Source organism: Carcharhinus amblyrhynchos, chromosome 16 (assembly GCF_965287045.1).
Source record: "Carcharhinus amblyrhynchos chromosome 16, sCarAmb.v2.hapA, whole genome shotgun sequence".
In the NCBI taxonomy this organism is placed as follows: Eukaryota; Metazoa; Chordata; class Chondrichthyes; order Carcharhiniformes; family Carcharhinidae; genus Carcharhinus; species Carcharhinus amblyrhynchos.
In genome coordinates this window covers 27,033,203-27,046,238 of record NC_137339.1, presented here as the reverse complement: position 1 = coordinate 27,046,238, position 13,036 = coordinate 27,033,203, and the positions used below count along the sequence as shown (strand labels likewise).

General features: G+C 41.9%; 1 protein-coding gene across 1 annotated transcript in view; it reads right to left on the bottom strand.

The window, feature by feature from the left end:
* The window catches only part of prpf6 (PRP6 pre-mRNA processing factor 6 homolog (S. cerevisiae)), a 53,256-nt gene that overhangs the window by 2,014 nt on the left and 38,206 nt on the right, over positions 1–13,036 (bottom strand). The window contains exons 19-20 of the mRNA XM_080204894.1: positions 2,075–2,189; positions 867–993 (exon numbers count right to left, since the gene is read on the bottom strand). Coding sequence (XP_080061020.1) covers positions 867–993; positions 2,075–2,189 — 242 coding nt within the window. The remainder of the gene's footprint in view (positions 1–866; positions 994–2,074; positions 2,190–13,036) is intronic.

The window sequence follows — 13,036 nt, the reverse complement described above, 5'->3', positions numbered from 1 at the left end:
GAAGAGCATATATTACCGTCTCATAGTATACATCATCATACTTAATTGTGCAATATTACAACTCTGCTATACACTTTCACCTGCACATGAACAATGCTAGAGAACCACCCCACTTGCTATCACATCATATTTGCCCCACCCTTTTCTTAAAGCTCCAAGAATGTTTAGTCTGGGCACTGGGCCTACTTCAACACTTACCTAACTGCACTATAAAATTGCACCACATATGCACGATATCCATCTGTATCCTCCCCACGCCAGTAAAACGTCATACAGGATGAGGCGGAGATGCCAGCATTGGACTGGGGTGGGCACAGTCAAAATTCTCACGACACCAGGTTTATTTGGACTCATTTGTTTTTGGACCGCTGCCCCTTCATCAGGATGACATCTACTACTTACTAACATGAGAGTGTGTGTGTGCTTGTATACAAGGTTAGTTCAGTTAACTACTCTCAATTTGGTAAGCCATAGTTTTGTAAAAATACAATTTTACTGCATCTTCACCATACTTTCAAGCCTCTACCCTTAAGCTATACTGATGTCCATAATTTATCTTCTCTGTCTTGCATAATCAAAAGACTCTTTTGAATGGACAATACAGTAACTTACTGGCAAGTTATTGGATTTCCCTTTGGTTCACTTCCTCCATACATGAAACATACCACGCTTCAGTCCAGAACATCGGCAAGTACCCAAATTCAGTACATGGTTCTAGAAATCACTTAACGATCCACCAATGCAGTACTCTCAAAAACATACAATACTCACCCTAATGAAATTCAAGTATCATAATGAAAATATATGCAGATTACAAAATTCTTCAGTTCTCATGTTACTGATTGCATTGACCACTTATCAGTTACCTCGGTGCCATGCTGTAGCTCGAATTTGTAAAACAGAGCCCAAGCATCTCCAAGATCAGGATCAATTTTTACAGTTCTGTGGAACCATTCTCTGGCCTTGGTTATTTTGCGTTCACTCCAAAACAGTCTGAAATATAAAAGGAAAGAAATATTGGAAAGCAAAGAGAAAGTATTGGTTGTCACAAAGAGAAGATTTAGCCATCAAACGACAAAGAAAATTACAACACAGGAACAGGCCTTTGGCCTTCCAAGCCTGCACTGACCATGTTGCCCTACTAAACTAAAGCCCCCTACCTTTCTGGGGTCCATATCCCTCTATTCCCATCTATTTATGTATTTATCAAGGCACCCCTTAAAAGTAACTATCGTATCTGTTTCCACTATCTTTCCCGACAACGAGTTCCGGGCATCCACTACCCACAGTGTAAAAAAAAACTTGCCTCATACATCTCCTTTAAACATTGCCCCTCGCACCTTAAACCTCTCTCCCCCTAGTAATTGACTCTTCCAGCCTGGGAAGAAGCTTCTGAATATCCACTCTGCCCATGCCCCTCATAATCTTGTAGACTTCTATCAGGTTGCCCCTCAATCTTTGTCATTCCAGTGAGAACAGACCAAGTTTCTCCAATCTCTCCTCATAATTAATGCCCTCCATATCAGGCAACATTCTAGTAAGTCTTTTCTGTACCCTCTTCAAAGCCTCCACATACTTCTCGTAGTTTGGTGACCAGAATTGAACACTACATTCCAAGTGCGACCTAACTAAGGTTCTATAGATGGTTCTATAAAGAATCTGGAGACCAAATTCTAATCATTTGGTTCTCCCAGCCACCTGATGAAAGGACAGGCTGTCCCGAAAGCTTGCGGCTTTTGCTACAAATAAACCTGTTTGGGCTTTAAGCTGCTGTTGTGGGATTTCTTTCTGTTTTATCCTAGTCCAACGCCAGCATCCCCACATCAAATTTTACTTTGCAGAGAATAAGCAGAAATGCATTACAATTAGATTCCAGAGTGAAATCCTTTGAAATTCCTGGTCCAGGAATCATACTCAATTTTATTCTGGCATCAGGTCAATCCAGATTGAGACTACAATTATGCAAGAAGCAAGGCTGAAGTGAACTGGTTCACATTGCAGCAATGTTAACTGTGACGATTAGAAGGTTCTATACATTATTACTACTACATTTAAGCAAAAAAAGGCAACTTACTTTGCCACTGCGAGGAGGACATGAGGATCATGCTCACATTTCTTCAGAGCATCGACGCTTTTGGTCTTTCTTTGTGGTCTTGCTTCCAGGAAAACGGCTTCAGCCCAAAGAATACCTACAATTAAAGCATTTGCAATATTTGTTGGAAATTCTTTGTAACTAATAGAAACAGAATTTATTCGTATCATAGCTCAGTGTCCCGTTGCACAGCTTATTAATATTCTAGGACCAGGAGTGAGGTTTGAAGTGTTTACTGTGGTTTCTTTATTGCCTAAACCTCACTAAATAAGAGAGTAAACTATTGAAGCAATAAATTATTTGTTACAAACCTCAAATATATTTATATTTGAAATACTGAATAGAACTTTCAATTTCATCTACAGTGGAAAGAAAAATTGAGCAGATTATATATCAGGGTGGCCATGTCTGTTTTGACAAGCTTGAAGGTACAAGTCTTGAAGGTACATGACTTACCTTCCCAAAACATCTGCAGTTATTCGTATTCTAAATTATGTAACGGCTCAATCTCCTAATGTAAATTTGCAGGTTCTGCTGGAGGTGCTTTCATCAGCTACGCAAGATTGTAAAGGGCATTTCTTTCTGCCCTTTATTTAGATTGTGGATTTGTAGTTCATGCTGAAAACTATTGACTTTAAATGACCTATTTATCAAGCTGTCATTTACATTGTTTCAGGCTTGGCAGTGTCTTGGGCTCAAAGTCCATTGCCAACATCAAAGTTCTTATAAAACCTGCCATCTCTGGTTCAGTGCAAAGAAATACTCAAGTATAGTCGCTCAATTTTAAACACAATTGTTACAACATGCCATTTAATTTTCTTTTTCCATCTGAAAATTTATGTCTCAACATTTTAAATTTTTGCCTTATGATAATGGATTGTTACAGTAAGTTGTGTGTACTGAAAATGCACAGAAACTACAACTCCCATGAATCATAAATACATAATAGAACATAGAACAGTACAGGCCCTTTGGCCCTCGATGTTGTGCTGAACTATGTCCGAACCCGAGATCAAGCTATCCCACTCCCTATCATTCTGGTGTGCTCCATGTGCCTATCCAATAACTGCTCGAAAGTTCCTAAAGTGTCAGACTCCAGTATCACAGCAGGCAGTGCATTCTACACCCCAACCACTCTCTGAGTAAAGAACCTACCTCAAACATCCCTCCTGTATCTCTCACCGTGAACCTTATTGTTATGCCCCCTCGTAACAGCTACATCCACCCGAGGAAATAGTCTCTGAACGTCCACTCTATCTATCCCCCTCATCATCTTATAAACTTCTATTAAGTCACGTCTCATCCTCCTCTGCTCTAAAGAGAAAAGCCCCAGCTCCCTCAACCTTTCCTCATAAGACCAACCCTCCAAACCAGGCAGCATCCTGGTAAATCTCCTCTGCACTCCCTCCAATGCTTCCACATCCTTCTTATAGTGAGGTGACCAGAACTCCACTCAATATTTCAAATGTGGTCTCACCAAGGTCCTGTATAGGTGCAGCATAACCCCATGACTCTTAAACGCAAACCCCCATTAATAAATGCTAACACAGTATAAGCCTTCTTTACAGCTCTATCCACTTCAGTGGCAACTTCAGAGATTGGTGGATATGAACCCCAAGATCTGTTCCTCCACATTCCTCAGAATCCTGCCATTGACCCTGTAATCCACATTCAAGTTTGTCCTACCAAAATGAATCACCTCACACTTATCAGGGTTAAACTCCGTCTGCCACTTTTCGGCCAGCTCTGCATCCTATCAATGTCTCTTTGCAGCCTACAAGAGCCCTCCACCTCATCCACTACCCCACCAATCTTGGTGTCATCAGCAAATTTACTAACACACTCTTCAGCCCCCTTTTCCAAGTCATTGATAAAAATCACAAACAGCAGAGGACCCAGCACTGATCCCTGTGGTACACCTCTGGTAACTGGCCTCCAGTCTGAAAATTCTCCTTCCACCACCACCCTCTATGAGATGACCAGTTACTTATCCAATCGGTCAGATTTCCTTCTTTCCCACACCTCCTTACTTTCTTCACGAGCCTACCAACGAGAACCTTATCAAACGCCTTACTGAAATCCATGTATCCAACATCAATTGCTCTACTTTCATCTTAGAGGACACAGCCTCAAAATAAGGGGGGCGGGAGCAGTTTAGAACAGAGTTGAGGAGGAACTTCTTCACTCAAAGGGTGGTGAATCTCTGCCCATTGAAGTGGTGGAGGCTACCTCATCGAATATATTTAAGTCACAGGTAGATTTTTTTTGATAGACAAGGGAGTTAAGGGTTATGGGGAGAAGACGGAAAAGTGGAACTGAAAACTTCAGATCAGACATGCTCTCATTGAATGGCGGGGCAGGCTCGAGGGCTGGATGGCCTGCTCCAGATCCTATTTCTTACGTTCTTATGTTGTTCTACACACTTAGTTATCTCCTCAAAGAATTCAATCAAATTTGTGAGGCAAGACTTATCCCTCACGGATCCGTGCTGACTATCCTGGATTAAGCTGTATCTTTCCAAATGGTCATAAATGCTATCCCTCAGGACCTTTTCCATTAACTTACCGACCACCAAAGTAATACTAACTGGCCTATAATTACCAGCATCATTCCTGTCTCCTTTCTCAAAGAGAGGAACAACATTCGCCATTGTCCAGTCCTCTGGCACAATCTTCGTGGACAATGAGGACCTAAAGATCAAAGCTAAAGGCTCCGCAATCTCATCCCTTGCCTCCCAAAGTATCCTCGGATGTATCCCATCTGGCCCAGGGGACTTATCGACCCTCAGGTTTTTCAAAATTGCTAAAACATCTTCCCTCAGAACATCCACCTCCTCCATCCTATCAGCCTGTATCACACACATATCCTCAAAAACATGGCCCCTCTCCTTAGTGAACACTGAAATATTCATTCAACACTTCACCTATCTCTTCTGACTCCATGCACAAGTTCCCACTACTATCCTTGACCGGCTCTAACCTCACCCTGGTCATTCTTTTATTTCTCACATAAGAGATTTCCTTGATCCGACCCACCAAGGACTTCTCATGCCCCCTCCTGGCTCTTCTAAGCCCTTTTTTTAAGCTCATTCCTTGCTACCTTGTAACCCTCAAGCGACCCAACTGAACCTTGTTTTCTCATCCTTACATATGCTTCCTTTTTCCTCTTGACAAGAATTCAACCTCCTTTGTGGACCATAGTTCCCTCACTCAGCCATTTCCTCCCTGCCTGACAGGGACGTACCTATCAAGGACACGCAGTATTTGTTCTTTGAACAAGCTCCACTTTTCATTTGTGCCTTTACCTGACAGTTTCTGTTCCTGTTTTATGCTCCCTAATTCTTGCCTAATTGCATCATAATTACCCCAACACAATTATAAATCTTGCCCTGCCGTCTGACCTTATCCCTGTCCATTGCAATAATGAAAGACACTGAATTGTGGTCACTATCTCCAAAGTGCTCTCCCACAAACAAATCTAACACTTGGCCTGGTTCATTACCCAGTACCAAGTCCAATGTGGCCCCACCTCTTGTTGGCTTATCCACACACTGTGTCAGGAAACCCTCCTGCACATACTGTACGAAAGTGCCCCAACCGAATTATTCGACCTATAAAGGTTCCAGTCAATATTTGGAAAGTTAAAGTCACCCATGATAACTACCCTGTAACCTCCACACCTATCCATAATCTGCTTTGCCATTTCCTCCTCCGCATCTTTAATACTACTTGGGGCCTATAGAAAACTCCTAACAACGTGACCGCTCCTTTCCTATTTCTAACTTCAGCCCATATTACCTCAGTAGGCAGATCCCCCTCGTAATGCCTTTCAGCAGCTCTTAAACTATCCTTGATTAACAGTGCTACTCCTCCACCTCTTTTACCACCTTCTCTATTCTTACTGAAACATCTATACCCCGGAACTGCCAACAACCATTCCTGTCCCTGTTCTAACCATGTCTCCATAATGGCCACAACATCATAATAGGTAGGACTATATACTGGGGGCAAGGTCCTTGCAGCCCCCAGTGGGGATTACTCCTCTGATGGCCTGCCTGCCACACTTTTAATTTTTTGTGGGCAATGACCCTTAAATTAATACGAGATGAGACTTCCAACCGGCTCCAGGAAGAGGTCCTGGAGGATAGTTGGAAAGGGCAATTGGCCCTAGTGGATGCAGGGAGCCAAAACTGTGGGGAGGGTGGGACTTTCCGGGGCTTTAATTGGCACAAGGAGCCTGGGAAGGAGGCACCATACTCCCGACTGACCAGTAGATCATAGGGTTAAACCTGCCAGGCTACATATTGGGCGCATTAAATTGAAGCAGTGACAGGGTGATGTCCTTAATTGGGCAATTAATGCCCAATTAAAGAACCTGCATTGGGCCACAGGCAGGTGATCCACCTGTCTCCTTGCCACCATTGCTGACCCCGGCTGCTCTCAGGAGCTGTTTTACTGAGGGACCTTCATGGTGAAGCCTCTAAGACAATTTGTGAAGCTTTCACAATTAACCTCCTTGGGACAGCTACAAGGACTAACTACCTTGCAGAATTCTACAAGATCAATCCAAGCAATACGCCAGTCAACACACTGAAATAAACCTCATTATCCCAGTGCTCAGCTAGTATCCTGCACAAAATATATTACATTGCAATATATTAAGGCAATCTATTGGTGGACATAAAATGCATTAGAGTCAAATTTGTGTCTACATACAGTCTTTCTTAAAATTACTCTCGTCAGTATGTATAATGAAACATCAATGGATAGTGTCCCTGCTTCTGAGCCAACAGCTCCAGGTTTGAGTCTCACTCCAGAACTTGATCGCCAAGGAAGTTGGATTCATGATGTGGCTAACAGGCTGAGCACCAACCTGCAAAATACTTTCAACAAGCCAATGGTGGTGGTAAGAGCAGGAAAAAAATCTGGTCAGCCATTCTTGGTATGGAGTGGCACCCTAGCATCTGGCAACAGGCTAGTGACCTATTCCCTTGCTATGGAACAGATGGAAGTCTATTTTGTACACCATTAGGAGTAAAACGTCAAACAATAATGCAATCATCCAAAGGTGCTTCTTTTTTAAGTAGCATAAAGGTCACGTCAGAAAATCCAGCAAAAGTTGGCTCAGGATAGGTAGTGCTAGAATTTAAGGAGCAGGTTGATGCAATATCCCGTGAGACCATAATGGAAGAGGGGAGGAAAGCAGAAAAACGACTTGGCAAAAATCAGGCTATATTGATCCTTGTAAAAAAAACATACTAACGGTAAATGGAACCAACAAATCATTGTGCCAGAAATTGGCTAAATTAAACAGAATTTCCAACATAGAAATATACCAACTGTTAAAAAGAATAACACAATCAGCATAACTGGTCAGATTTTGTGGCTTAAACAATGGTGAGGCTATCAATGTTCACAATCATTTTAGTAAAAGTGGTCACCGCACATGTGGTTAAACACAGAAATCCAGAAGCTGCTGCCGGAGTTACCTTGCTGCTCCTAAAGCTGAGTGAAAATTAGTATGTTGCTGAGAGACTCAGCGTTCAATCACATGAAATGGCATCAGGTTGCTGTTCTTACTTCCACTATACCCACTAAACTCAACACGAAAAGACAGGTATTGTCCAGTATGAGCGATGTTGAATGGTGGGATAAACTTTAATTGTTGGCACTGAAAATTAACTATTACCAAGCATCAAGTTTCATTCTTTCAAATATTAAGTTCTTTTAAAAGCTTTTTCTCTGTCTGTTATGTATCTCTCTCAATCCCATCTTTATTTACTTTGTAGTACAGCACGAGTGCTGAATATAAGAACTAGGAGCAGGAGGGAGAAGGCCATCTGGCCCCTCTATCGTGCTCCGCTGTTCAATAAGATCATGGCTGATCTTTTTTGTGGACTCATCTCCACTTACCTGCTTGCTCACCAAAACCCTTACTTCCTTTACTATTCAAAAATTTATCTATCGTTGCCTTAAAAACATTCAACGAGGTAACCTTAACTGCTTTGCTGGGCAGGGAATTCCACAGATTCACAATCCCGCAACTCAGTCCTAAATCTGCTCCCCCTTATTTTGAAGCTACGCCCCTCAGTCCTAGTTTTACCTGCCAGTGGAATTTTTATTCAAGAAAACTAAAGACAAGGGCCAGAAGTTTCTGGTTGTTCACGCCGGTGGGATTCTCTGCTCCTGCTGCAGTGAACGGACATTATGTTTTACAATTGAGCATGGTCAGTGTCATGTCTATTGCAAACAGCCATAGGGACATGCTGTTTCATGGAGGTGAGGGAGGAGTAGTAAGGGACATACAGACTATGCACCTGCATCACAACAGCACTAAAGTTCACATATCACATTACTTATTTGTAGCACATAGGTAAACAACACGAAAGGCACAAACTACTATATTACTAGCGATTTTGATGCCTCTTATAGAAGGCATGAATTACTCTCATGAAATTCAAAAAATATTTAATTTTGGTTGGGCCAAATTTGGGCAGTCATACTCTGTTTTGTTGTATTTCTTCCATCTCCCCATTTTCAACTTTCATCATCATGAACCTTTGCAGGCCAATTAACAATCAGAAAGAATGCAAGATTGTGTGTTTATAAGCACCTTAGCTAAAAACTCACTAAATGACAAGCACGTTGAATACATGTAACTGGTTAGGATTTTATTCTAGGGTCTAATCTTAATGATTTAATTCACCATTACACTGAAATTGCAGCTTACTGACAAAATAATTTTAAACATTAACAAATGTTCAGTCACTAGTTTTTAAAAAGCTAAATACTCATCCCTTGATGGAATTTTGAAGCTTCCCAAGCATCAAGTTAGATTAAAAAATTGGCATACACCTTAGAAGCCCCAAATGGGCCACTACCTGTACGACCTTTTCAATATGACAGAGATCTTGATTGATCACTATAAATATGTTGCTTCACTCATATTCAATTACACGCAGGAAAAGTAAACCAATTTCCCAAAGAAAAAGAAAGAAAGCCATTCTAAAATGCACTTGGGTGTAACCAGCCATACTACTTAATGACAAGGCAAAATGGACAAAATTACCAGACAGGGAAGCCTGAATAATTGCACAAATACAGGCCAAAATATAAACTGAATCAATTCATGAGGAGCAATTTTGTATTTTTTCATTAAATCTAATTATTGTGATAACTAAAACTCAAACCTTCATATCGTGTAAATTGCAAATTAATGTGTCTTTATTTTAAAACATTCTGCTATTTTTCTGTATGTAGAATCTTACTTAAAGCCCAATGAGTTCAGTTGGCTAATGGTTAGAGTATCATGCAGTGTAATACCATCACTGTGGGTTCAATCCCTGCACATGCTGAGGTAATTCCTGTTGTGTACCTCTGCTTTATCCCGCAGTGATATGGCATACACCTTGATTAGCAACCGGCACTCAACAAGGGTGATCATGAAGGGAGAGAAAATTTTATTTGCTGCAGTCAAATTCTTAAGTAATTTTGCGCATTATACAGCCAGCTGGGACAGATACACTAAAACAGTTTTAAAACAAAGACCTTTTTGACAAGATGTCATTTCAACTATTAAACGTTGAACAGGAATCAAAGATCACTGCTGTTACATCATATTATTGGTACTGTATGTACCAAAAGTGAGAACCAAAAGTATTTTCACTCCCTCAATGTCCAGATGACATGTGACCATCCGCAGGGAGTCATGCAGGTCAATGACCAGAATCTCGGCAGCTGTCATGGTGATGCCTTATTTTTTGGCAATCTGTTATGTTAGCTGCATTGGAGCCACCTTGGCAAACCAAATAGCTACTGGGTACCAAGTAGATGTTGATTACATGGCTAACTGACGTGTATAGTTCTCGCACAAACATATAGCATGCATACAATGAAAGTCATGCTACCACACAAAGTGACAAAACAGATATCTGCACGCTGAGCCAATGCTTCAACTGCCCAGGCCACTCCGGAAGAGCCCTGCAATCAGCAGGATGGATGTCAAAATTCAGCACTGTCTGCTACGTGTTGTACAGCCTTGCTGGGGATGGCAATTGCAAACAATTATGCATCAAGCCACTGAGGAACAAAGAGGAGGAGATCTAAATGGCCCCTTTCTGACTGGGTGGTCCATGAATGATGCATCCAACTGTGATAACAGTAAACCCACACATTAGCTTCCCTGCCATTGACCTTCACTGTCTGCTGGGCCACAGTGCAAAAATAAATGAAATACTCTCCAAGCCAAATTTATGAAACCATATCATTTTGTATACAAAATTCAGCTAAATACTCTGGTGCACTGTTTTAAGACTGTCTTCTGTGTGCTTTTCCCTTCCTCAAACCCAACCTTATGCTGCGCTCCCAATGTCTGCAGCATGCTGGTGGGAAGCTGCTGACTTTGATTGGGAAGGCTATAGATGGCCATGGAGTGCAACCTTGAACAGCTCTTGCGAGGTGCAGACTGAACCATTTGTTCTAAGTGCCAGCAGTCTGAGTTGATCGGCTGATGGGCAAGACGATTGGCAGAACAGGAGGATAAATGTTACCTTCGTGCGTGTTGAATTGTGTGGGATGAGGTTTCTATTCCACAGAACCACTGCTATTTCCTCTGGTGTTGAACCTCAACAATTCTAGTAACCGGTTCAAGGACAAATTGCTAATGCTGCTGTCACACACTGTAATCACAACCATGATGAAAGCAATCAGTGCTGGCATAGCAGAACTCAGTTACTGAATGGCTGGTGCTTTAACATTGGCCTTCAGACACAGTACCATAGTTGAACGGGCAAGTACGTGAATGGATTTGGCCACAACTTCCATCTGGTAAAGAATGGGCTCCAGGTCTTTGTTGACCATCCCATGCTCTTAGAAATTGACCACAGGCTTTCCAATGTACCAAGCATTGTGCTGTGCATTCCCTGTGTTCTTCTGCAGGTTTTCCTCTTGAAGTCCTCATTTGAGTTTACTTCAGTAAAATCAGTGAACATTTCTGACTTCCAACAAGCTGGCATTGTCACCATCTTTGCCCTCTGCTCTGGCCGTTGCCCAATGGAGCCTTGTGGTAATTACAGTGTGTGACAGCAGCATTAGCATCTGTCCTTGAACCGGTTACTACAATTGTTGAGGCTCAACACTACAGGAAATAGCAGTGGCTCTGTGGAATACAAACCTCATCTCACACAAATCAACATGCACAAAGATAACATTTATCCTCCTTTTCTGCCAGTCGTCTTGCCCATCAGTTGGCCGACCCAGACTGCAGTTCCTCTCTGTAATGTATCTTCTAAGATACATTCTGTTCCAGTATCTGAGTCAATGGCTGGATATGAAATCAATGGTGATGCTGTGTCTTTATCTTCACCCTGTTTTTGATGTTTTTCTACTGTATGTTTAGATTGTATTCTTAAGTGTTTGAAAGGAAAAAAGGCACAAAGATAATGTTGTGATGCAGAGATCGAAGGGGTGAGAAGGTAAAAGATGCATGCTTACACCACCTTTTTATAAATCAGAAATGTGGGTGGGATGAAAAGATACGATTTGGGGAGGACTAGGTATTAGATAGTTCATCAGTTACAAAAAGTAATCAGGTACAGCATGTAATCAAGGCGGCTAGTGGAATACTATTTAATCAGATAGGAACTGAACATGAAAGTAAGGATGTTATGCTTCATTATACAGGTCATTGGTGGGACTACATCTTGAACAGTGTGTGCAGGTCTTAGTCTCCTTATTTAAGGAAAGATGTAAAGATGTTGGGGGCAGTTCAGTGAAAGTTTACGAGATTGATACCTGAAAACAGCAGGTTATCTTATAAGGAAAGGTTGGATAAGCTGTTTCCTATTTCCATGGGAGCTAAGGAGTGTGAGAGATGACTTCCATATCCATCCTGTCAAGAATGTTTCCTCTTGTGAATGAGTCCAGAACAAGGGAGCACTGGTTTAAAATTAGGAGTCACCTTTATAGGTCAGACATGAGGTGGATTTTTTTTCTCAGAGAGTTGGGCGTCTATGCAACTCTGCCTTCAGTAGACAGCGAAGGCAGGGTTACTGAATACTTTTAAGGCCAAGGAAGATAAATTCTTGTCAAGCAAGGGAATGGGGTGGAGGCAGGTGTAGATGGGAATGTAGAACTTAAAACACAAACAGAGCAGCCATGATCTTACTGAATGGTGGAGCAGGCTTGAGGGACCAAATGGCCTGTTTCCTTCTGTTCCTACTTTGTATGAGACTGTCTTCAATAGTGTCAATCTTCCTACTGGCAACAACCTCAGCAACCCTAATAACGGCCAATAGTATTCTCTCCATGGGTGATTCAGATATGTCAACTCCCAATCTCGAACTTGGCTCTTGATGCTTCAGCTTATCATGTAGGAGAATAAAGTGCAATAATGACTATGCTGCAATGGCTTGGGTGATGTGGCTAGCTTGAGTGATTAGCTGCAGTGTTTATAACGTTTGAGGTGTTGGTGTTCAGCAGTGCTAAGTGCACAAGGATGAAGTGAAGCATATGGATGTTAAGTATGAGTTGTGACTGAGACTGTTGGTGAGTGATGGGGATGTGATACTTGAACAATATCAGGGGCTAGTGGTGCAGTAGGTAGAATATGGCATTTGAAATGCATCTACTTACTTTGACCACTGAAATGAAATCACTAGCCTTGTAGCAGTACAGCACTTAGGTCTTTGTTGCTTGATACCTGGCATTGACTTGTGCAGTAATGTTTCCACTGCCTTCAGCAGGGCCTCCTGCAGGCATAGAAAATCTCTCCTGCTTCCACCTCCTCCATCAAGGCCTCTATTACAATGTCTGAAAACTCTTCACCCATGTTGTGTCATTCATCAAAGTTTCTCAGGCCAGACTCACTGCCTGTGCAACTGCCAGCGCCTGTGCCAGCCACAATGCACCTCCCCGTTGATATGCAGGCTAATTTGAGCAACGCAGG